General features: G+C 39.9%; 1 protein-coding gene across 1 annotated transcript in view; it reads right to left on the reverse strand.

Moving 5' to 3' along the window:
• LOC107093204 (unconventional myosin-IXa-like) overlaps nt 1–22,725 on the reverse strand; it is a 182,769-nt gene that overhangs the window by 75,259 nt on the left and 84,785 nt on the right. The window contains exons 3-8 of the mRNA XM_015388090.1: nt 19,536–19,630; nt 16,984–17,046; nt 12,660–12,759; nt 10,057–10,110; nt 943–1,043; nt 608–734 (exon numbers count right to left, since the gene is read on the reverse strand). Of these exons, the coding sequence (XP_015243576.1) occupies nt 608–734; nt 943–1,043; nt 10,057–10,110; nt 12,660–12,759; nt 16,984–17,046; nt 19,536–19,630 (540 nt within the window). The remainder of the gene's footprint in view (nt 1–607; nt 735–942; nt 1,044–10,056; nt 10,111–12,659; nt 12,760–16,983; nt 17,047–19,535; nt 19,631–22,725) is intronic.

Genomic DNA, 22,725 nt, shown 5'->3' on the forward strand with positions numbered 1-22,725 from the left:
GCCTGTGGAGCTGGTTGACAGTCGCCTTTTGCTTCTTTTTCTATGTCTGCTTCTCTCTCCTTGAACCATAGTCGGCCTCAGCAGATGGCCGCTCACACTGAGTCTGGTTCTGATGGAGGTTTCTTTCTGTTAATTGGAAGTTTTCCCTCTCCACTGTCGCTACAAGCATGCTTGGTGTGAGGGATTGCTGTAGAGTCAACGACAAAATGCAAGCCAATATCTACTGTTGACAGGTGCTCACCTGAGGGGAGTAGATGCTACAAAGCCAATGACTGGATGTAATCATCTGCTTCAGTTTATTGAACCATTAATCTGATCGTATGGTCAGACTGAATTGTTACTGTACCTGCCTTGAGACGACATGCTGTGAATTGGTGTCATATAGATAAATTAATTTAATTGTAGCTGAAGCATCTCCTAATCTCTGCCCTCAACAGAAACTCTGAACCTCCTTTCTTGATCCAATACAGAATATAAAAGCACTTTGGAGCAGCGTTCAAAGTAGTCCAGCAGGGCAGAGGTTAAACCCCAATGGTGTAGAGTTTCTGAAACAGCCTTTTCTAGAGAACATGAAGTTTTCGCTGATCCGTCTGGATTCTGGGCTTACCTCCAACAGCTCTGAGACGATGGGCAGCCCCTCTGGGTTACAGATGTCGATGGAGTCATCCCTGTAGGTTTTCTTCTTGTAGCGGATGTTCCCCAGGTGCAGAATGGCAGACAGCAGGGAGAAAATCCTGGAGAAAAAAAAAGGTTTGGTTATCGCTTTCACATGCAGATCCTTCCCAGCAACCCATCTGCTGAGTGAACAGTTTGAGTCAGGGGAAGGCCATAAATAAAACGAAACAGAGCTGATAAAGCTCAGAGGAGGTTCACAGGTTGATTTAATTTTCCAACAGGCTGCGGGGTTACGGTTATGCTTCATCTCTGTCTGGGCTGTCTTACTGTTTGCGTGTGGCGGGTAGGAATCCCACCATCTCCATGGCCAGCTGTAGACGCTCGAAGTCATGCTTCAGGTCCTCCCCCTCCACAGTAAAACAGTCGTGCTGGTGTCAGAAGAAAACATGCAGAGACAGAAGAGCAGAGACCAAAAAAAAAAATCAGCGCAGGTAGTATCAGAAAAATCAACCTGATTTTACATTTATGGCACATCAGCAATGAATGGATCAAAGCGCGTTAGACTGACAGCATGCGGCTCAACCAACATGTCACAATGTCAAGCAAAACATATCATTTCCATGGTTTATTTCTGCAGAGGAGCAGCAGGCCACAGCAGCACTAAGGGGGGAAACCTGGATGCCGAACATGAGTACATTCCTGGGAAATCATGAGACTCTGATATCAGGCAGTCTTTGTTTCCAAGGTTGAGATGGAGGATCTCTGCCATCACTCAGACCCTAACTAATGATGTCTGAGGAGTCCAGCGATCCAGGAAGTGCCTCCTCGGAAGCTGCTCGGTCAGCCTTCTCTCTGCTCCCAACAGCCAGCTGTAATTAGCACATACCACAGCGAGCGGCCTGCGATGGAAGACAGAGGAACCTATAATCCACAAGTTTCTACACTCCTCTCCATTGTTTCCTCTGGCCAGTAACGACTCAGGGAACTTCGCTGCTTAGCTTCTCCGATTGCAGCAAAGCGCCACAGAGGTTTCTGGTGGAACGGCAAGACCCGCGAAAGACGAGTTTTATGGCCGCCGGTTATTTTCGACCTCAAGCCCCCCCAAAAAGCTGCACAATTTGATACACTGATGGAAGTGGAGGAAATACAGAGATCAGCTTTGGCAGCCTCAAGGGATTGCTTTGGTTGAAAACCAAAACTTCTGCTATTTGGGGTTTAAGTCAGGGGAGATCTTTGAGTTTAGCAAAGAAGATTATTGAGACACAGAATAACATTTCTCAGGTCGCTTATTAACAGAGTGATCAGATCCACATCTGCTGTGCCTCGCGACAGTATTCACACCCCCTGAACTTTTAACACCTCCAGATACAAGGATGTACTTTAGACTGGGATATAACTAAACACAAAGCAGTGATTTAAGGCAAAGGAAACAATCTAATGGGTATAGAGGGAATTTTGTTCCAGTATTATTTGAAGCAAAGAACACATTTAAATGGAATATCTGAAAAAGAATAAAAAATGTATATATTAAATCCCTTTCTAATGCATTTTAAAAAGGAAACTTTGAAAAAATATTATCAAAGGGTATGAGATTAACTTTTCTACTTTCTATGGTTTTTATTTATTCTTTTACAGAATCTATATTTAAAATTTTTCTCAAATGACATGTCTTAAGTTTTAGAAAGTGGATTTCTTTCAAATTGTGTTTTACAAATCAAATTCCTTTCGGTTCTGGGGGCGGGGCTTCCCTCAGGAGGGAGGAGCTAAGACAGATTTCTATTGGTCTGCTGGACGTTAGCAAAATCTAAAATCTGTAAAAAATATTCTTTTAGAAATATTTGAAAAAGTATTATATCCAAACAAAACTACATGTAAAAAATATTATTTTTGAAAAACAAGGCCACATTTTATGAGCACAGCAAACCTTTGATTAGAATATTTCTCCGTTTTATTTCTGAATTGCATTTTTATTTTCTATTTTTTTTACAAACTACAACATAATTTTTTTTTATTTTTGTAAAGTTTATTGACAAAACATGTTCTTAGCTTGCAACAATAATGAAACAATTCCCTCTATAGGCCTACAGGTTGTTTTTTTTTCCAGGAAATTCCTGCTTTTCTCCCTGCATCCTCTCCTGATTGATGACCTGCTTCTCTTCCCCTGCCAAACACATCCCACCCCCACAGCATGATGCTGCCACCTTCAATGGGCCAGTAAGTGCTAAATTTGTACATAAATCCTAACTGTTTATTTTTGCTCTCATAATCTAACAAAAAAAAAACAACAAAAGCCATAGAAGTTTATGGTTGTAACAAAGTGGGAGCGTTTAGGGATTATGGAGCCTCTTGGCAGGAGGTGTAGATGTAACTTCTCCTCTTTTGCATCATCCATGCCGTTAATCAGCTAAAGCAACCAGTCTGCTCTCCAACCCACCAACAGACATCCTTCACCACCAGGAGAGAGACGCCCCCACAGCCACCCAACACTCAAATACATCCAAAATGTTTGGCCTTTGGGATCTTGAAGCATAAACTGTTTTTTTCTCCATTTCCTTTTATTTATTTTCTATTTTTACTTCCAGATCTCTGGAATTTTTTTGCAGCTGTTCAAACTGCTGGCCAGCTCCATGTGTGGAATTCAGCACACTCGGACCACTGGGAGAGGTCAAAGGTTGAACAGGCCTTTAGGGTTGGTCAGATGATCAGATATGTGGCCTTAGTCCACCAAACTTTCCGTTTTCTACGTCAGTGAATAAAAAGCCACCCTCTGCTTGACCTGTGGGGGTCACAGACAGGATGGGGTTATTCAGAGGCCTTTTTTGAAAGCAACAACAGAGTAGAACCAGGAGAAGAGATGAAGATTATTGGAAGATTGCTGCGTCCAGCTGGTGTGTGATTTGTTATTTTGGGGTTTGTAAGTAAATAAAGCCGTTTGTGTATATTTTCAATAACAGAGCTATGAAACTGGGCATGTGTGCAGGGGGTAAACAAGTAAGTAGCCTAATAAGCCAGTTAGCGTCTCCGAGCAAAATGTGGAAAAAATAAAGAAAAGTAAAAAAATCTAGTGTAAAATAAAACAAAACAAACAAAAAACATTTGATTTCTTTGAATTCAAGAAGGATAAGCCTGGAACAGCGCTGAAAGAAACAGGAACAAGTTGAATCCTATTAACATCAAAAGAGAAGAAGTGGAGGTGGTGGAGGAGTAGAAATACATTGGGATTCACCTTGACAACTAACTTCACTGGAGATGCAACTGTGAAGCCGTCTACAAGAAGGAACAGAGCAGACTGGACTTCCTAAGGCAGCTAAGGTCCTTCTGCTTTTGCAGCAAGATGCATCAAATCTTCTATCAGTCTGTTTTGGAGATTGATCTCTTCCAATTAATTAAAAATATTTGGGGGAGTGTTGGCCTAGTGGTTAGAGCAGTGTGTTTGTGTTCTCAGAAGGTTGCAAGTACCTGGTTCGATCCCCACAGCCTCCACTCTGGGTCCCTGAGCAAGACCCTTAACCCCACACTGCTCCCTACGTGCCGCACGATGGCAGCCCACTGCTCCCCAAGGGGATGGGTTAAAGGGGAACACCGGCTGCATTCATTCTTCCTGTCCTCTGAACTGCTGCTAGTTTTCCTCACATGCCTGGAAGATGTCTAGTGCTGCTACCACAGATGATCTCGATCTCCAGATGGAATTGAACGATTAGATAAGCTAGAATGAATAGAAGGGGTAGAGCGTAGCCGCCTGTGGCCCGGGCTGCCTGGCACTACTCCAGTCCGGCGCGCGGATGATGTCATACACACTCCACTTTGTTTTTTTTTAAATATAACTGTGGATGTCTGGGGGACAGTGATTGGCCTACATGTTCTGAATGCTGGCGTACTATAAAGAATAAATGATGAACAGTTTAGTTTGTGCCTTCAAGTCGTTGCCCATAGGAAGACGTTACTTGGATATAACCTAACGGAATATCTTCAGAACGGCTCCAAATGACACAAAACTCATATGGGTGAGTAGAACATGATGGAATAACGTAAAATCAAGGAACCAATGTAAAAAACAGTGTTCCCCTTTAAATGCAGAGGTAAATTTCTACAATGTGAGAACAATAAAGTTGAGAGAGATCATGTCTTAAAAGAACTCAACAAGCTAATAAAGATGGCAGACTGTGTTTTAGGAACTCCTCTAGACTCCACTGGACTTTTTTTCCAAGTTTGAAGACGTTTCACTTCCCATCCAGGAAGCTGTTTCAATTCAAAATATTAGAAATAATGTTAATTTCCAGGCTTTATAGAGTGGACCAAAAACAAAGCCTTGTTTTGATTTGGAAAACATTCAACACTATTTCTGACATTTTGAGTTGAAAAAGCTTCCTGGATGGAGAGCGTTACGTCTTCAAACTTGGAAACAAAGTCCAGTGGACTGTTTTTTTAACAGTTTTGGGATGACTGTAACCTGGATGACTGAGAATCAACCAGGAACTCCTCTAGAGCCTCTGGTGACTATTTCAACAAGAGAATTCTTCATAAAGTGAAGAAAACTATGCCCAGCAGTGAACATCCTCTTCAGAAGATTTTTAAACAATAGAATGTCGTCAGTCTCTACAGTCCAAGTTCATTATAAACAGATCGCATCAAGGATGAAACCAGTCAGGTATTCCATCTGTGTGCCTGTTTGAATTTGCTATAATATTTTTTTTTTGTTTCAGATTAGACGCTGTGGGTAAGATTCACTAGAATAGAGTTGCTGTAGATCAGTTTATTTAATCCATATCTGTTGGTCTGTACTGTGAGGCATTGCAGGAGGGCCGACCTGTAGTCGCAATTCAGCTTTCTGAGAGGTCCACAGTACTGCAAGCAGATGGCCCCAAGTCTGTCTATGTCAGCTCATGGTGTCCTGTGCTGAAACTCTATTTAGGCTCAAAAAGGACAATCTAAACACCACCAGTACGAACCGTTGGTGTATATAACCTTATTCTTTTTTATACAAGTACATAATGGGAATTTCCCTCCTTTTAAAGAAGGGAAGTGTCCAGGAAAACAGCTGCCACAAGAACACTTCATTGGATTAAATGTTAATAAGGTTAAAATATTTAAATGTTAATAAGGTTAAAATATTTAAATGTTAATAAGGTTAAAACATCTAAAGAGGACAGAAAATAATAAGAAGCAGGATGGAACTGTAATTAGTACTGGTGCTTGGCAGCTGGTTTAAATCACAGCTCCGCTCTCTCTGCATGTTCTCCCCATGCACGCATGGCTTCTCTCCGGGTACTCCGGCTTAGTCCTGCACGGGTCGAGTTTTACCAACCCACACCCGCCCGAACCCGTTAGGATGACTACCGAACCCGACCCGTCACCCGCGGATATCTTCAATTCAAATCCAAACCCGACCCGTTGATATTTAACCCGCAACCCGACCCGTTAACACATCAAGTAATAGGCTATAGTACGCTGCGCTGCAGAACAGCGCCATTAACACTGCAGCAGACGTGTATGCACTGATTGTGGCCTTTTTGGAGGGAAGTCCCCACACTGCCCGCAGGGCTTTAAGCTACAACAAGGGTGACCTCAGTGCCTGATTAATATAACATTTCTGATGTCCATAACAACACACACGCATAAAAAAAATTACCAACTACCCGCACGCACTAAAAAAATATCCGCCCGACCCCGCGTACCCGTTTATTTTTATTTATGTATTTTTCAGCCGCAAAAGAGCATTTTAGCGGGTGACCCGTCTGGGACCCGCGGGTACCCGACCCGTTGCAGAACTCTACTCCGGCTTACCTGCACTAAGCATGATTTAGGTGCATTTGATTCTCTCTGTATCCAAGTGTTGCCCCGTAATGAGAAGTGAACCTTTCCTCACACACTTACAGATCAAGATGCACACCAGCTAGTCCAAAACCTAACAACTAGAATTGAGTTAATCTTAATCCCAATAATAGCTCTTTAGTGTTCTTGGCTAGATTATTCTGTGCAAATGACTTTTTAATAGGGCTCAAAGATACACATGAGTACTGGATGAAGCCCATAAGCCAAACCCAAACCTGCATGAAGTCTGGACACAGCTGGGTTAACATATTACGCCACAGAGGGTTGTTTTCACTCAGCAGTTCATTAATTATACAGGTTGCACTTGCATTTCCTGGCAAAACTAAAAAACCACCAGTCATTTCTGTATTTCAGAGGACTGACACGTTGCTTTGTACTGAGCCTTTCAAAGTTGGATGACTTTTATATTTCAGGAGGGTTTTTAAAGGTAAATCTAAGCAAAGGGAATAACTGTAAAAAATAACGCTACAATGTCATTGAAAAAACTAAATCAAGATTTAGAGAAAAAAGTTGCTTCCTCATAAACTCTCAAAGTCTTCTTGCAGTGAAACTGGCTCGGTGAGTTCCATACATCTCTCTTCATGCTAATAAAGTTCTTCTTTACAGCTCGGCTGAGAGTTGGAGATTAATTCACAGCAGTGAAGGAGAAACATCAGCGACTGTTTCGCTGCAGGAAATGTTCTGAGGCAGTCAAACGTCTGCAAGGTGTTTCATTCCCAGCTTTCTTGGACACCCTCTCTAAAGAGAATGTCATGATATTGTGATTCCCGTTTTGGGAATGGGTAAAGCCTGGGATAAAACAGCACTTTGAAAACAGCAGACGCTAAGCTAAAGTCAAGAATGATCGGCGGTGGAGTTGGGAGTCATATTTGTACGGAACAATTCTCATGGCTCGGCTGTTTGCTCAACGACACAGTTGGAGGAACATAATCTCCCATTAGGCGATACCAAATCCCTTAAACACACACAACAAATCCCGCTGACCAAACATTACACACCTCATCTTGAGGCCTGCTGGACAGTGGCAAAGACCAGCCGAACGATGAAACACACACAATGGACCCAGACCACACACTTTGTAGGGAAGTTTCCGGACTTGAAGCCTGTAGGACCTCTCTGATCACAAGCCAATTTAAACTTAAAATCCAGATCTATAAATCTGCAACAAATCATTACTCTAGAGACTTTATATTATATATATAGGAATTGTTTTTGTGCTTTATTTGTCTGTTAATGGTTTTGAGACAGCTAACCATATTAGTGCTTCTATCATTTTGGAAACTGTAGAATCTTTAAGCTGAGTTTCAGGCCATTGATAACCCTGAAGCTTCCTTATAAAGATGGCAGTTTCCTGCGTTGATATCAGTAACAGCAGCATCATCCAGAAGAGTTGTTTGAAGGGATTCCTTCTCATTTACGTTTTAATTTATAAATAGTAGAGATGCACCGAGAAATCAGAAAATTGTCCCTGAATGCAACACAGAAGAATTTAAATACAGGTTTTGGATCTGTAAACATTAAAACTCTACCAGGCTGCACTAAAAATAACAACAGTCTTCAGTGTGAAGGCCGCTACTGAGGGAAGAATTTTCGCATTTATCGCGTTTTATTAGCAGCATTGTGTTTAGAATGAAGTAAAAGAGATTTGAGCTGTTTGTCCAAAACCAGACCTCTATTTTGAAGGCATCTCTGCGTCGGATTTAGACTCAAGAAGAGCAGAACTACTGCAGATAACAGGAAGGCTGAACAGAGTTTCACCCATCTTCTATCACTTAGGGGGAACATCCCAATTTGGAAAACAACGGCAGCCTCCTGGAAATCTAACCTAAGGATCTACATTATCTAAAGACAGAGGTTGGTAGTAACTAGTTACATTTACTTTAGTAACTTTGAATGAAAATATAAAGTATCATCACTCTTATTTGGGTAACATTTCTGGCAACTCTACTCATCATGAGAAGCTTGTATTAAGCCAAAATAACCAGAGGGACACAGATGGAGTTCATGCTTTAGTCAAACTTCTGTTTTCTATGCAAGTTTCATTAATTATTTTTTTTTTTAATCTTCTGATCCTGCTTTAATATTTGGAGGTCAAAGGAAAATCCAGAATAGGGTAAGCTACTTCCACTAACCAGATACAGCATACTATTTACTAACGAACTAAACTTTAAGTTACCTTTAAGTCTTGATTTCGTATATTTTATAACCGAAAATATTCTTTGAACAGTGTTTATTCAACCTGGAATCATAATTGTGTATAATTGCTGTATTTTATACCATTATTTTCTTTTTATCTTATTTTTTTAATCACCAAAATTTGCAAATAACTTCATATTTAATGTAACTTATCATCAATAAAAAAATATTATGATCATGAATAGCAAGTAGATCAGTTACTCAGTCCTTATTTAGTCCTTTTATCAGACAAGTTTTAAATCTTTTTCAGAATAATTCTTGGTACTCTACCCGCCTCTAAACTGAAAAAACAGGTTCTAAAGATTTATTTTTGCAACTGTTTTGCAACGACTCTTCTCTAAAGCAGAATGTTGGGGAGTATTATGGACTTAATTCAGGATAAAACACAATAAAAATAATGTCTAAAATATTAATTTTACACACTGGACACTGTCCAGAATCCAATATTAAAGACTAATATCTGCCAGAAATAAATAAAAATAAAATTCCTTTTCAATAATTACATAAATGAGCAAGAATTACACCTAAAATACTATTTTACGCTTTTTAGTTAAGCAGTAGCAGCAAAGCAATTTTTTTTAAGGTTTCTAAATAGTCTTCTAGCATTTAATAGTTAACTTTAGTAAACTCAGATTCAGGTATTTTTCCAGGTGTGGACTCGCCATCTCAGACCAGGACGTTAGATTAAGCCTCTGTCACATGCCTTATGTCCCAGAGTCTCCTAAAACAAAAACACGGCCATACGCTGAACTTTCTATGAATTTTTTCAAATTTGAGCACATACATAAGAGTATTCATAATGAGTCTAGGATTATAAAATAATGTGTTGCAATAATGGCTTTAATATCTTAAAAGTATCTTTTTTAAAGAGATCAAAAGAAAATGATCTCTTATTGCAAATTGATGACCTTTCCACATTAGGAAATAGTTTTGTTTGTAAATCGATGAATATAACAGACATTTCTACATTTTTGGTAGAATTTAGTCATGTGTGACATTGTTTTAATGAATTATTGATCACCGATGTTGGAGAAAACTAGAAGAAAAGCATCATGTTATTGCTTCCTGTCATATTAAAGTCCTTGGAACGAATTAGAAGTTGAAAAAATATATGTATAAGCAAGTCAAAGCTTAAAAAACTCAAAACAAAACAAAAACCTATTAGAAACAAGCCCTAAACTGGAAACGGTGCATCCCTAATCAACAAGGACCAGTATTATAAGGTATCCTTTCAAACATCTTAGTAGCACAATGAACTGGAGCAGGTTGCCTCTAAAGTCGGTCTGGTTCACTAAGAGCAGGCGGGTGTGGACAGCTGGGAGACACCAAGACCAGAACTTGCACTAAAATCCCACTGAAGCACGACACACCCATGAACACAGACGTACACAAACAAACTGGCATCATACTGACCAGCTCAGTCTCATAGCAATTGTCCCAGTGGAGTTTGTGGGGTCTCTTAGTCATCTGGAAGCAAGGCAAAGTGGGTTAAAACAAAACTGACAATTTGACTGAGAAAAACTGCGTCACGTAAGAGAAATCGCTGCAGGTCTAAAGCAGAGACAGCTGGCAGGAAAGCAACATTAAATGTGATGCTAATCTTGAACACACCTTAAATCTGCACAAACTCAGAAAGATTACAGATTACACATACACGGTTAATTATATATGTTTAAATCCACTAGTTTATGATCAATTACTTATGATCTCATCTGTGAGCTTCTAATATCCCCATTGTTACCCATATTTATCAATATTTTTCCTGCTTCAGTTTTCTAATTGAGGGATAAAATGCTGTGTTCTAATCGAGGGATAAAATGCTGCATTTTAAGTCAGAGGGTTGGATATTTGGTGGGCCACAGGATGGATGCAAATTCATAAATAAAAATAAAAAAATTATAAAAACCGAAAATAATGTATTTAAACTAAACTCCTGACACCTGACCTCCAGCAGCTCCCCTTTGGCCCAAAATATTGGAAACCAATGCAGATCAATAATAATCTAATCCAGGATAACTGTGCTTCGAACAGAGCATGTAGAGGAATATTAAAATCATTTTGTGGGTCAATTTTTACATGAAGGTCATAGAAATTTTCATCCATTTTCATGAAGGCAAAGGTTACTAAAATGTCTGGAGTCCAGCTCATTTTAGACTCGCAATTCAATGTTAGCAGATCAGCTTGGCCCATTCTATGACGTTTTTATACGTTTTTCTACAGGAAGACCTTGGAGGACAAGGCCCCAGCTGTTTAAAATGCATTTTATTTTCTTTTTCTGCAAGCATAAAACCTGAGAAAACCTCAATAAAAAAACAAAACAAATTACAATGCAGTTGTCTTCAGCTACCTTCATATTCTATAACCAGACAACCCTGTAAGAAAGGCAGGATGTCTGAAAGCTTTTTTAAAAATCCTGTTTCAGAGCAGAGCAATGAAACTCCAGCTGCCTTCTTAATATGGAGAGAAATATGTTCCAAAATTAATGAAAGAAAAGAATTCCTTTCAAAAAATGAAATTTAAAGAAAAAGTATCATAGAAATATAATTCTTTACAAACTTCTCAATTTTAAAGGAATTTGGAGTAATTGATAACCTCCAGACTTTCATTTTTTCTAATTTTGAAGACTGCATTCTTTTCAAAATCCACTACTTCTGTTGATCTGTGTGCAGACCAATAGAAATGCTGTTACTAATATCCAAGCAAAGCAGACCCATTTCTATTGGTCTGAGCACAGAACAACGGCAAGTGTAAATCTGTAAAACACAATTAAAAATTAATGCAATTTAAAGAACTCAGTCCTCCCAAACCTAAAAAATGAAATAATAAAATAAAAAATAATAATAGTTACTCTCAAATCATTTTACTTTCAATTGAGAAGTTTCTAAAGGTTCCATTTTTGAAACTTATAATCTTCATATTTCCTTTTCTAAAACATGCTTATGGTTTCATAATATTGGAACAGATTTCTCCCCATACTTTTAGTGACCCAAACAGAGACACCTCCATAGATTCTGTTCTTAGATAAACCCTTAAAGTGTTTCTATTCAGTTAATCCAAAAGTGAAATACCAAAATGTTTTGTATTTAATCGTGGTCCTAAAAGAGAAATAGGATGGTTGGGGGTCAGTTTTTTGATATTAGGGAGTTTGAATCAGCCTCAAAAATGCCGATCTTCAATTTACCCCACAGTGTTTATTTCCTAGCAAAATGGTGAATAAACAAACTCAAATTGAGGAGCTTGGGTAGTAAAACAGCTGGAATATTCATTAGTGATTTAACTGACTCCATTTAATCTAGTGGTGGGGGGCGTGCGCATCGTCACAAACACGCTGTGAGAAGAGAGCGCTCAGTAGAAACACTAGTTTCTTCACCTTTTTTCCGGTTCGATTTTCCCCAAAGAAAGCAAGCGAAAGCATGTGACCTCTGGCACATTCTACACACGACCGAATCGGCAGCAGACTGACTTTACAGTTTTCCTGTTGCCATGGAAACAGGGCTGGGTAAATGCATAAAAAGAAAGTGGTGGGGGTCGTTGTTTTTGTTGTTGTGGGGATTAAAAGGGGGATCAAGGGGGAACCAAATTATGTTCTTTAAATGAAATAGATGGAAATAGATGGACATGAACTGAGGAAAGCGATTTTATCCTTTTATCTGACTCCTTAGAGCAATACTGTGCTATGGGGGTGGGGGGGTGAATCCTCACGCATCAGTTGAAAGCTAACACAGATGTATCTTTATAGATGCACACGTATGTAGGATGCAGCATTCTGGCACATGCATAACAACATATGTACAAACACACACACAGACACACACGTGGTCCCAGTTTAAGGAGACTGGAACCAGAACTTGTGGGCGACGATGAGACTCGCTGCACTAAATGAGGAAACAGGAGTCACCAGAGAGAAAGTCTGCTGTGTTTCATTTAATAATGTCAAACCATGAAAGTCCTGCAGTGATTTATTTTCTTTCTGCCGTATCTGTTGTGTGTTTGTGGGAGTCTGTGCGGCGGCTGACCTGGTTAAGGTAGTGGTACTCCTCTGGTTTGAGCAGGTGGAATGCCTTCCTCTCCTCTTCACTGGCTCCAGCCAGCAGGTAGTAAAACACGTGATAGTTCCTGCAGGCGGTTAGAGAACATCACATCAGATGACATCTCACTCCTGTTGATGTTTAGCATGACTAAAATGGGAGAGATTTTGTGTTAAATAATTAGCAGTAAGATTTAAAGGAGTGGCGGAAAATCCTTCATTCTTCATGTGTCATTATAAGCGCTATCATTCTTGACTTTGCAGCCTCTAATTTGAAGTCCAACAAGGCGCTGCAGTGTTTGCAGGTAGGAGGTAATGGAAAGGTTGGATTCAGTGCAATGAGATGTAATTCTGCTACAGATGGAGACGAGCTTCCTGCATCCTTCCCTTCAGCCTAAGAAGCATTTTCTACACTTTATGTAAAGTCCAAATATCTTCAATATCATAAATCAAAATAATCCTTTATTTTTGATGGCCTTTATTTTAAAATGGTAACTACCCTCAGACGTTGGAGTTAACTCTTTTTTTTTTTGTTATCAACTTGCCAATCAGCTAATAATTACTAACTAACAGAGATCTGAGGAAAAAACAAACATTATAACTCTGTGATCTAATGTTGCACCGAGCTGTATTTGATTCTACTTTTAAATTATTTATTTTTTAAGATTGAGAATATAAGCTCTCCCAACCATGAGTTGACTGAACCATGAGATGCAGCAGTGAGACCATAAACGGCTAATATTGCACAGAATAAATTTTCTTTATCTTTTAACTACATGATAATATTCCCTCGACAAAACCGTTTCCAAAGAGCAAATTAGGTTGATTCATGGTTGTCTGAGGAATCCTTATGAATTCTGCACAGCAGCCGCTTCCTGTCATAGAAAAATTAGCTGCCTATGTGGGGAAAGCATTAACCTTGAAGGGGAACACTGTTTTTTTCACATTGGCCCCTTGATTTTACATTATTCCATCATGTTCTACTCCCCCATATGAGTTTTGTGTCATTTGGAGCCGTTCTGAAGATATTCCGTTAGGTTATATACAGTAACGTCTTCCTATGAGCAACGACTTGAAGGCACAAACTAAACTGTTCATAATTTATTCTTTATGGTACGCCAGCATTCAGAACATGTAGGCCAATCACTGTCCCCCAGACATCCACGGTTAGATTTTTTATATTAATATTTTTTTAAAACAAAGCTGAGTGTGTATGACGTCATCCGTGCATGCGCAATAGAGTCGTAACAGGCAGCCCGGGCCACAGGCGGCTACGCTCCACCCCTTCAAATCATTCGGCTAGCTAATCTGAATCGTTCAATTCCATTTGGAGAGCGAGATCATCTGTGGTAGCAGAACTAGACATCTTCCAGGCATGTGAGGAAAACTAGCAGCAGTTTAGCGGACAGGATGAATGAACGGTAGCCGGCACGCACAGATGACATCATACACACACCGCTTTATTTAAGAAAAATATATAAACGGTGGATGTCTGGGGGACAGTGATTTGCCTAACGGAATATCTTCAGAACGGCTCCAAATGACACAAAACCCATATGGGTGAGTAGAACATGATGTAATAACGTAAAATCAAGGGCCCAATGTAAAAAAAACGGCGTTCCCCTTTAGACTTTGTTTAGCTCTCCTACAGATGAGCCATTTCCCCAGACATGGCGTCATGCGGCGACATCAAGAAATGCGGGGTGATGCGTTGAAGGCAAGTGTACCTCCTCCAGCTTGGAAGAAAACAACAAATAGGCCATGACAAATAAATACTCCATGGTGCCAAAAGCAATATCTCATTCATCAAACATATGCCTTTAAAAAAAAAAAAAAGAAAAAAAAAAGATAAATGCTAAACTGTTCCCGTTTTCCCAAGATGCCAATGTTGGCTTAGAAAACTTTTTAACAAATGAAAATCAGCCAATTCAGTGTTAGTTATATCTACTCTGTTTAGTCTCATCAGATACTGAAAAGAATTTGTTGATTTGAGACATTTATAGGTCAAAAGGATCACATGATCAATCAATCATAGCTTTCAACAGCTGCTCAGGAGCTGTGGTCCACCTCCATCGTTTGCTTCCATTTCTCCACAAGACAACACCTTGAGCTGCTAGATGCAAGCAGACCCTTTATCTCTGAACACTGTGATGTTTTTGGACCAGTTTGGTCCAGTTTGGATGGCAGCCAGAGTTCTGATACTTTCCCTCCCCAGTGTTTCTTCTCTCTGCACAATGGGGTCACTCAGAGGAAAGCTGTCATGGACTTAAGATTTAAGACAGTTTGCAGTTTATCAACACATGGCTTTCCCTCCTCTATCTCTCTGTTACAGGCCTGAGGAGTGTGGGAGGTCCCGCCTCTGGTTCCTACCCTATCAATATGGCTACTAGGATCTGTCATCAGGGAGAAACCCAAAATCCAGCTCTGTCTGCGTTAGAGGGATTTGTTGGCGGTTGGTAAAACATGAACATGAGGCTGAATTTCCCGAAGGAGAGCTGAGCTTTACTTTAAACTTCTGGACAGCTGAGAGGAGCGGGCGCCACAGAGGTTGCGTCATGGTGTTGTCCGGATGAAAAATGACTTTAAGGATGTGAGCGCAGGTGGAGTCTGGTTGTGATATGCTCAGAGCGTTGGAGGCCAGTAATTTACCCCGAAACAAGGATATTTCAGTGTGATCAATGTAGAAAAACCTTACAGGAAACAAAGAAGGTTGTTTCATTGAAGCTAACCTAAATATTAAACATAACTTTATCTCTTCGCAACCTGCAAACAGTCTTTGCTTTTTTTTATTTTTTATTTATCCAGATGCTAGCTTTATTTACACTCAGTGATTTAAAGAGAGGAAACAAATGATGGGAATGAAAAATAAAACAAGTCCAACTCCTTTAAATCTTTACCCTAGCACCTATAGCCATGCTCAAATCCCTCTGCGATGACATTCTCCGCCTACTGGCAGCCAGCAGGTATTACAGTATCTCTGACTGGCATTCCAGTGGCTGTTTGGATGCAAATTTTTAGTTTTAATTCATTGTATTATGGGAACATTTTTATCAGGGGCAGCAAAGCTAAGATTTAAGTGAAATGCCAACAGTAATTGCCATCGCTTATATGAGTTTCCCGATGCGTTTCCATGGTTACTGTACACAAAGCCCAAGACGTCAGTTTGTTATGCAACGATAAGACACTTAAGTCCAGATCACACTAAATCCGATTTTGCGTCCAATTAGACAGAAAATAGTCTCTGACGAGGTCATGCCATTTAGCGCTCACTGAAAGTGAATAGGGATGATCGCATTCAACACGATTTTATGCGCGGGGGCTTGCGTAGTTCCGATTGAGATAGATCTCAGGTCTATGTAAGTCAGACCATTCAGTCGCAATTTCATGGGTCTGACAGGAAGAGAGACGCGGTTACAAAGTAACATGGATCCTCTTTGGGGGAAAATACAAAATAAAATCAGTTAATTGCACAGGAAAAAAGACAGTTTTGGAGTCACATAAACCATATCAGAACAGACTTGTGCAAAAACAATCAATGAAACATAAATACGGTGTCACAGTTATTTCAAAACTCCTGCAAGAAAAATAAACATACTTGCATGTATGTTAAACTACTTCTATGCATGGTTTATCTACCATTGCGCAACAAAATCACACATGCACGAAAAAACTGCGGCTCCGGGAGGAGAAAATCGCTCTACGCACACACCAGCTCCTCCCACACGCACTTTGGATCTCAGCGCACGCGCAATTTTCTATCCAGTGGCCACGCTTGAGAATGGCTGCCCTCTGGAAAGCGTCTCGATAAGTGGGGCTCTGCTTTATAGAATATGCCGGTTTTTTTTTTTTTTTTCAATAACTTTTCATAATCTGTCCAAGTCAAATGTGGGAAATAGTTTTAATATATACAGCACAGAGACAGAAGTGAAAGAAATGTGCACAGATCTGCTCCCCTGTCTAGTCAGAGCCTCTCTATACGCAGTCAGTGTGACATGGGGAAAAAATTGGATCGGAGATAAAAAAAAGTCGTACACAACCGGAGTGTTCAGGCATCAGGCCTAATACGTTTTTTTTTTTTTTACTTTTGACATGTAAGAAATTTCTTTAGAAAAAAAACGGGGAATTTCAGATGTATTTGTCATTTTTTTTTCTCGACGAGGAAGTCTGGTAAAAATGCACATCTTCAAAATAAAGTTCAATAATCCTAAAGACTAGTCAGAAAAAGATTTCATCACATTAATTACAGCAGCTTCATTCTGCAAATCAGTCAACCCAATGAAGAGGAGGAGGACGGATGATGATGATGGTCTCACCTCTCATTGTGCTCCTGGTACACCAGCCGGGATTTCTCCAACAGATACTTCTCCACATACGCGCTGAAAAGAAACAAAGCCATGTTTAACAGTCTTTAGATAAAGCTGATGCTGATGATGATGTGATGGGAGATGAAGCTTAGGATGAAGGAATGGATGGACAGTGGACTCAGACACCAGGCTGGTCTCTCACTACTGATCCATAAATACAGGGAATGGGAAAAAGTCCCAGAATTATGGGATTAAATTGTTTCAACTTTATTTCATCTGTCTTTTCAGGTTTTGTTCAATGTTCAATAAGAAATGTTTACTACAACAGTAAAAAAAAGCTCAACTTCATCCTGCTTTTTTCATATCAATGCCACAAACTTAAAAGTACGTTATGTAGATTGTACGTGCCAGATGCGGGTGCCGTAAAAAGAGATGCTTTGAAATATTTCTACAAGAGTAAATCAGAAAAGTAAAGCATTCATTTGTCTTTTTTAATTAATCAGAAGATGCTTTGCACTGAGACTCGTTTGTCAAATTAAAAGTTTCTTTAAGGAGGACCTTTAATGTACTTTTTCTGAAACTCACTTCTGGATTAAAAAATATAAATATAATGATATAATCTTAAATATGTTTTTTATTTAGATTCATTTGGAAAATCTTCTTAATGACAATAAAACAGAAGGTCAGTCTATTAGTAATTAATCCTTGTGAATAGTTTTACTTACTATATGGAGTTACTGAATAAATTAAATTTTGAATGATAATCCGATTTATTGAAAATGACTATTCAGTCCCCCATGGTGAATTCTTTCAATGATCATATTTTACTGCAGTTATAACCAAGAGCATTTCTGTTTTTTTTTTCTTGCCATCTATTTGAAATTATTTCCCGTTTTTTTCAGTTTTGCCGAGTTGCTCATCGTTGTCTTTTTTTTTAGCAAGAGCTGCTTTCAAGTCCTGCCCTGATCCTAAGTTTAGTTCATGTCTCTAATAAGGCCAAACAAAGATATAGCTGTTTGGATCCAGACCATTCCCTGTCCCTGCATCCCCACATCCTGATGCTGCCACCACCATGCATCATCATAAGCCCACTTGTATAAAAAAAAAAACAACTGTTTTTGTACAAGGTCTGACAAATTTTAGCCAAGTCGTTGTGGTTTGTAAAATCCTGTGGTAAGAAAGGGGGTAAAAGGTCTGCACCACTCTGTTACCTACTGACCCGCCAAGCCAAGCAATTTCAGGACTACATGGGCTGACTTGTAAACGGACAAGCGGCTTACTGGGCAAGGGGGGGTGGGGCTGGGTTGAATGAAAGAAAGAAAAACAGAAATAAAGAAGAAAAGAACTAACAACAAAAAGGAAGAGAAAGATAGACAGTGTGTGGTGGGTTTGACGTGCATCTGTAGTTTCCATCTTTCTCCTCATCGGGAGCAGAGCTCCTCCTCCTACATGTATGCAGTGTTTCTGACGTGGCTCCCGAAAATATTTATCTGGGATCTGTTCTTCTTTTCTGTTACCAAATGCTTTGTTCTTGCTTCTTTTGATGAAAGACCAGATTGCAGAATTTTTCACTAAATGCGTTACCCGAGCTACCTGAGCTGTGAATATCTACAGCTACTCCAGAGTAACCATGGGCCTCTAGGCCTCTTCTCTGATTACAATGCCTTAGTCGCCTATGACCCTTTAGTCTCTCCACAAAGCTACAAACAAACTACATTACAAACATTTAAAACTTTCCAACAATAAATCAGTTTCCTTCTGCTGAATAATTACAGTGGCAGAAATTCAAAATGGCCCTTCCCAGTCAAACGCCAGCCAAATGGCAGCCAACTGCCCTGCAACTCCCAGCAAAATCCCCTCCAACTTCCAGCCAATGGAATGACCCGCCTCTTAAATATTGCTTTACTCTGATTCCATCCTTTCAGTAAATTACAGGGGTTGACCAGGAGATGAAGCTTCTCTTTAGATCTTAATGTCCACAAATCATGGCAGAAAGAATATTTTAGTACAAAGATAAATGTTTAAAAAGGAATTGTAGGGGACCAGCCAAGGGCCCAGAAAGGAAAGTGGGGAAATTTAAATGCTACTACTGAACTCCCAGTCCTGAGGTGTTTTGTACAGAGAAAAATTAGGTATTGACTGTAAAGAGGGTAGATAACTTTACAAGATATTCAGTAGATTCAAAGGTATAGTGGAGGATGTTCTTTTTCCGGGTGGATCATCAAAATAAGTGGTCCTCAATCGTGCTTTGGTGGTGCAGTGGTTAGGGCACACCACCCATGCATGGAGGCCTTAAGGGCTGCTTATACTCCTGCAGCAGTGTGTCTCAGTGAGCTTGTCGCAGGAATGGCGAAAGACATTTTTTATTTTTGCTCAAAATTGAAGCGTGGTCTGCGCTAATTTTAGGACGTTTTTTAGGAATTCTAGGGGACCAGCCAAGGATCCATCAAGGAAAGTGGGGAAATTTTGATTGGCTACAACTGTATGATCTACTTTGTTTTGGTCGATCACCACAAACTCATGATAAAAAGCATTTTTCAGATCTGCTGTTTCACTCTTACCCCCTGACGGTGCCACTCTCCTGATAGTTGACCTGGATGAACTTTCCAAAGCGGCTGGAGTTGTTGTTATGAGCCGTCTTAGCGTTACCAAAAGCCTGCAGAGAAACAAAAAAAAATGACTTCATGAGATGCAGCCAAAGATGTCAAAGTACCAGCATTGCTTTTTACATCCTTTCTTCCTTAAATAAATTCAATAAAACAGGAGAGAATCTCTTTAAACTCTTAATCACACATTTAAGTCCTCAGAGTTGGTAATTTGTCTGGACAAAAGCGAAAGGCTACCCATCACTGCCCTCCATGAGAGGTCAGGAGGCGCATAGAGGGGCCCAAACTCACACACACACACACACACCACAGCACTGTGACAAGCTCACACTCAGACACGCCAACCGTGAGCTGAGCTGCCAAATTCCTGTGAAGGCAAACGGAGCGCGGCTGCAAACAGACACAACCGCTACTTATGGGGGCCTGTGGGCATTTCTGCTGCAACACAGACTTACAGAGGGAGCCCCTCGTTAGGGGCCCCTTGGGGACTCATTGGTGTTCTCATTAGGAGCATGATGGGGTGCAGTGGGGTGAGCTGGTTGGATAAAGATACAAGAGATGATGACAAGAGAAAGAAACAGAGGAAGTGAGAAAAAAGGGGGAGGGAAAAATATCTTCAGGGTTTAAAAAAGAGGGAGGAAAACAAAAAAAGGATGATACCAAAGATTAGAGGGAGGTAATTAGGGCAGGAATGGAGCTGGAAAAACATCACCATTAAAGGACAATCAACAAAGCACAGAGGAGGGAGTGTGAAGTAAAAAAAAAAACAAGTAAAGAAACTGCAGAACATGGAAGAATGAATATAAAGGTTAGATCAGATGAGATTTAAACTATTGGACCTTTAACAGGAAGACAAGCTTTTGCACATCAAAATCTGCAGATGCAGCAATGGTGCATCATGAAGCTGTCATAAAAGCTTAGATAAATCATTTGTACCAACAAACGGCGCAGCTGTACATAGAGCTGCACCACTGACTGAAGAAGAAGCAGGTGACAGAAAGGAGACGGCAGGAAGTCCTGCTGAGTTAAAACTAAAGCTCAGTAGAAACAGGAAAATCCTGCTGCTGATGCAGCTTTGATCGGATTCATTAAAGACCAAAGCTGAGACAGAATCAGTTCACCTGCAGGGACAGAGCAGCCATGAAACAACGAGGATGTGGCTTTTTCCCCATCAGTCTGTCATTCTCTCATCAAACAGCCCTTCACCAGACTTCAGCCTCTTTCCCACTGAAATGAGCCGGTTTTTATAAACCTGGAAAGCTGCCTGACCTCTGACCCAAACGCTGCATGTCTGGTGACGCCATCATGCTAGGTTAGGGCCCTGTCACACCTTGCTGATTTATCCGGCGTATGCCTGATGTCCTGAATCTCTAAAATGCTGGCATACGCTGAACTTTCTATGATTTTTTTTTCCATTTTGGGCGTATACACAGAGTAACCATAACGAGTCCAGAGCTTATGCCCAACGACAGCCTAACTTATGCATAACGCATGCACAGCAACATAAATGCAGGGAGGATCCATCACACCCACCTTGTGTCTCACCCCATTATGGGGATGCAGTCTAGAGGAGAACTAATATTACCTCCTGTGAAACCACTTTTATACCAAAACGCTGCCAATACGCCATTAAATGGTAGCTGGAAGTTAGAAATGTGTTCAGCGGTTGTCTGAAACACGTCAAGAGAAGTTCTTGCTAAAGTTACGCATAAGTTATGCACACGTTACTCAGAGGTTTTGGATAAGTTAGACGCCACGACTTTTGAGTAACTTAAACTTAACGTCTGACCTACTTTTGTTGCATTTCGTGGTATCGCATTAATTAGAGGGTCAACCCGGTTCTGACGATAACACTGTATGCCGATCTGACCTGAGCAATTTGAAACAAAGTTTCCCATCGCTTTGTTCATACAGTTTAAAGTAAAGATGCCCAGATTAGTAATTCTGGGCTGATATTCAATATCAGTGCTGCTGAAATCGCTGATAATCAATATTTACTGAGATTCTATACATTCTTTTCGTTAATCGCCCTGAGTTAATTGCTCTGCTTCAGTTAAATGGCCACCTTTCCTGTGCTGCATCAGTAGCTGCGTTTACCTGCACAAAATTTCATTGTCAGACTGAAGATTAAAAAACAAAAAATAATCAGATTGTACCATTTAGAAAGTAATAAATTGAAATAATAAAACAGTAAAACTGCAGATGTGTGAATTGGAATATTCATCTATCCACTCAGCTCAGCCGCATTCAGAATAACTTGATCCTGAAAAGCATTTAACTTCATGCTGATCGAACCGTCAGTCGGCTTAAGCCCATAATCGGCATAATCCCAGTCTGATGGCAAATTCATACTGATCAAAATATTCAAACTGGCATGTTTGAACGACTCGTTTTCAGTCAGATCTACGATTGTTCCGATTATTTGTGTTCATGTAAACGTAGCTAGTGCCCTCGGCCGACCCTGTCGCTTAACTTATTAAACTAAAGCAGATATTTTAGAGAAGTGACCTTTATGCAAATTCATTAAATCACAGAGTAATGTATCTTTGGCTTTGTTCAGCTGGATTAAAGATGTTGACTCTTTCCCATCACTTCACAGAAGACAAATTGATCAGGAAGAAAATATTCAATTATCAACATTTATTTTCTCTTTCATTATAAATGCAAATATATCAGGACAGTTTAGTGTAAACACTGCAACGTCCAAAGCTTTTTGGTTGTTGTTCTTTTTCATATCAATATCTAAGCAAAGGCAACAGAAATACTGATCCCCTCCATTTAAACCTATTACTTCTAAATATATATATTCCAAAAAGTAAAAAACAAAAACAATCCACTGACTGGACTTGGTTTCCAAGTTTGAAGGCATTTCGCTTCCCATCCAGGAAGCTGTTTCAATTCAAAATTGAGTTCGAAGTTTTATATAGTAGCCCAAAAACTTGATTTAATTAAACCAGAAGAGCGGGTCCACCCCTTAGGAAACGTATAAGAACTTTTTGTGGCTAAATTTATCTTGTTTTTAGTCAAAATTTCAACAACAACAAAAAAAAAAAAAAATCTGCATTGATCAAACATTGGGCCTCATGGAAGTGGTCTTATGCACAAATTCGTTCTTAAATCGTTTGTGTTAGTTCAGTATTAAATT

This window comes from Cyprinodon variegatus, unplaced genomic scaffold, assembly GCF_000732505.1.
Source record: "Cyprinodon variegatus isolate N-32 unplaced genomic scaffold, C_variegatus-1.0 Scaffold413, whole genome shotgun sequence".
Taxonomy (NCBI): domain Eukaryota; kingdom Metazoa; phylum Chordata; class Actinopteri; order Cyprinodontiformes; family Cyprinodontidae; genus Cyprinodon; species Cyprinodon variegatus.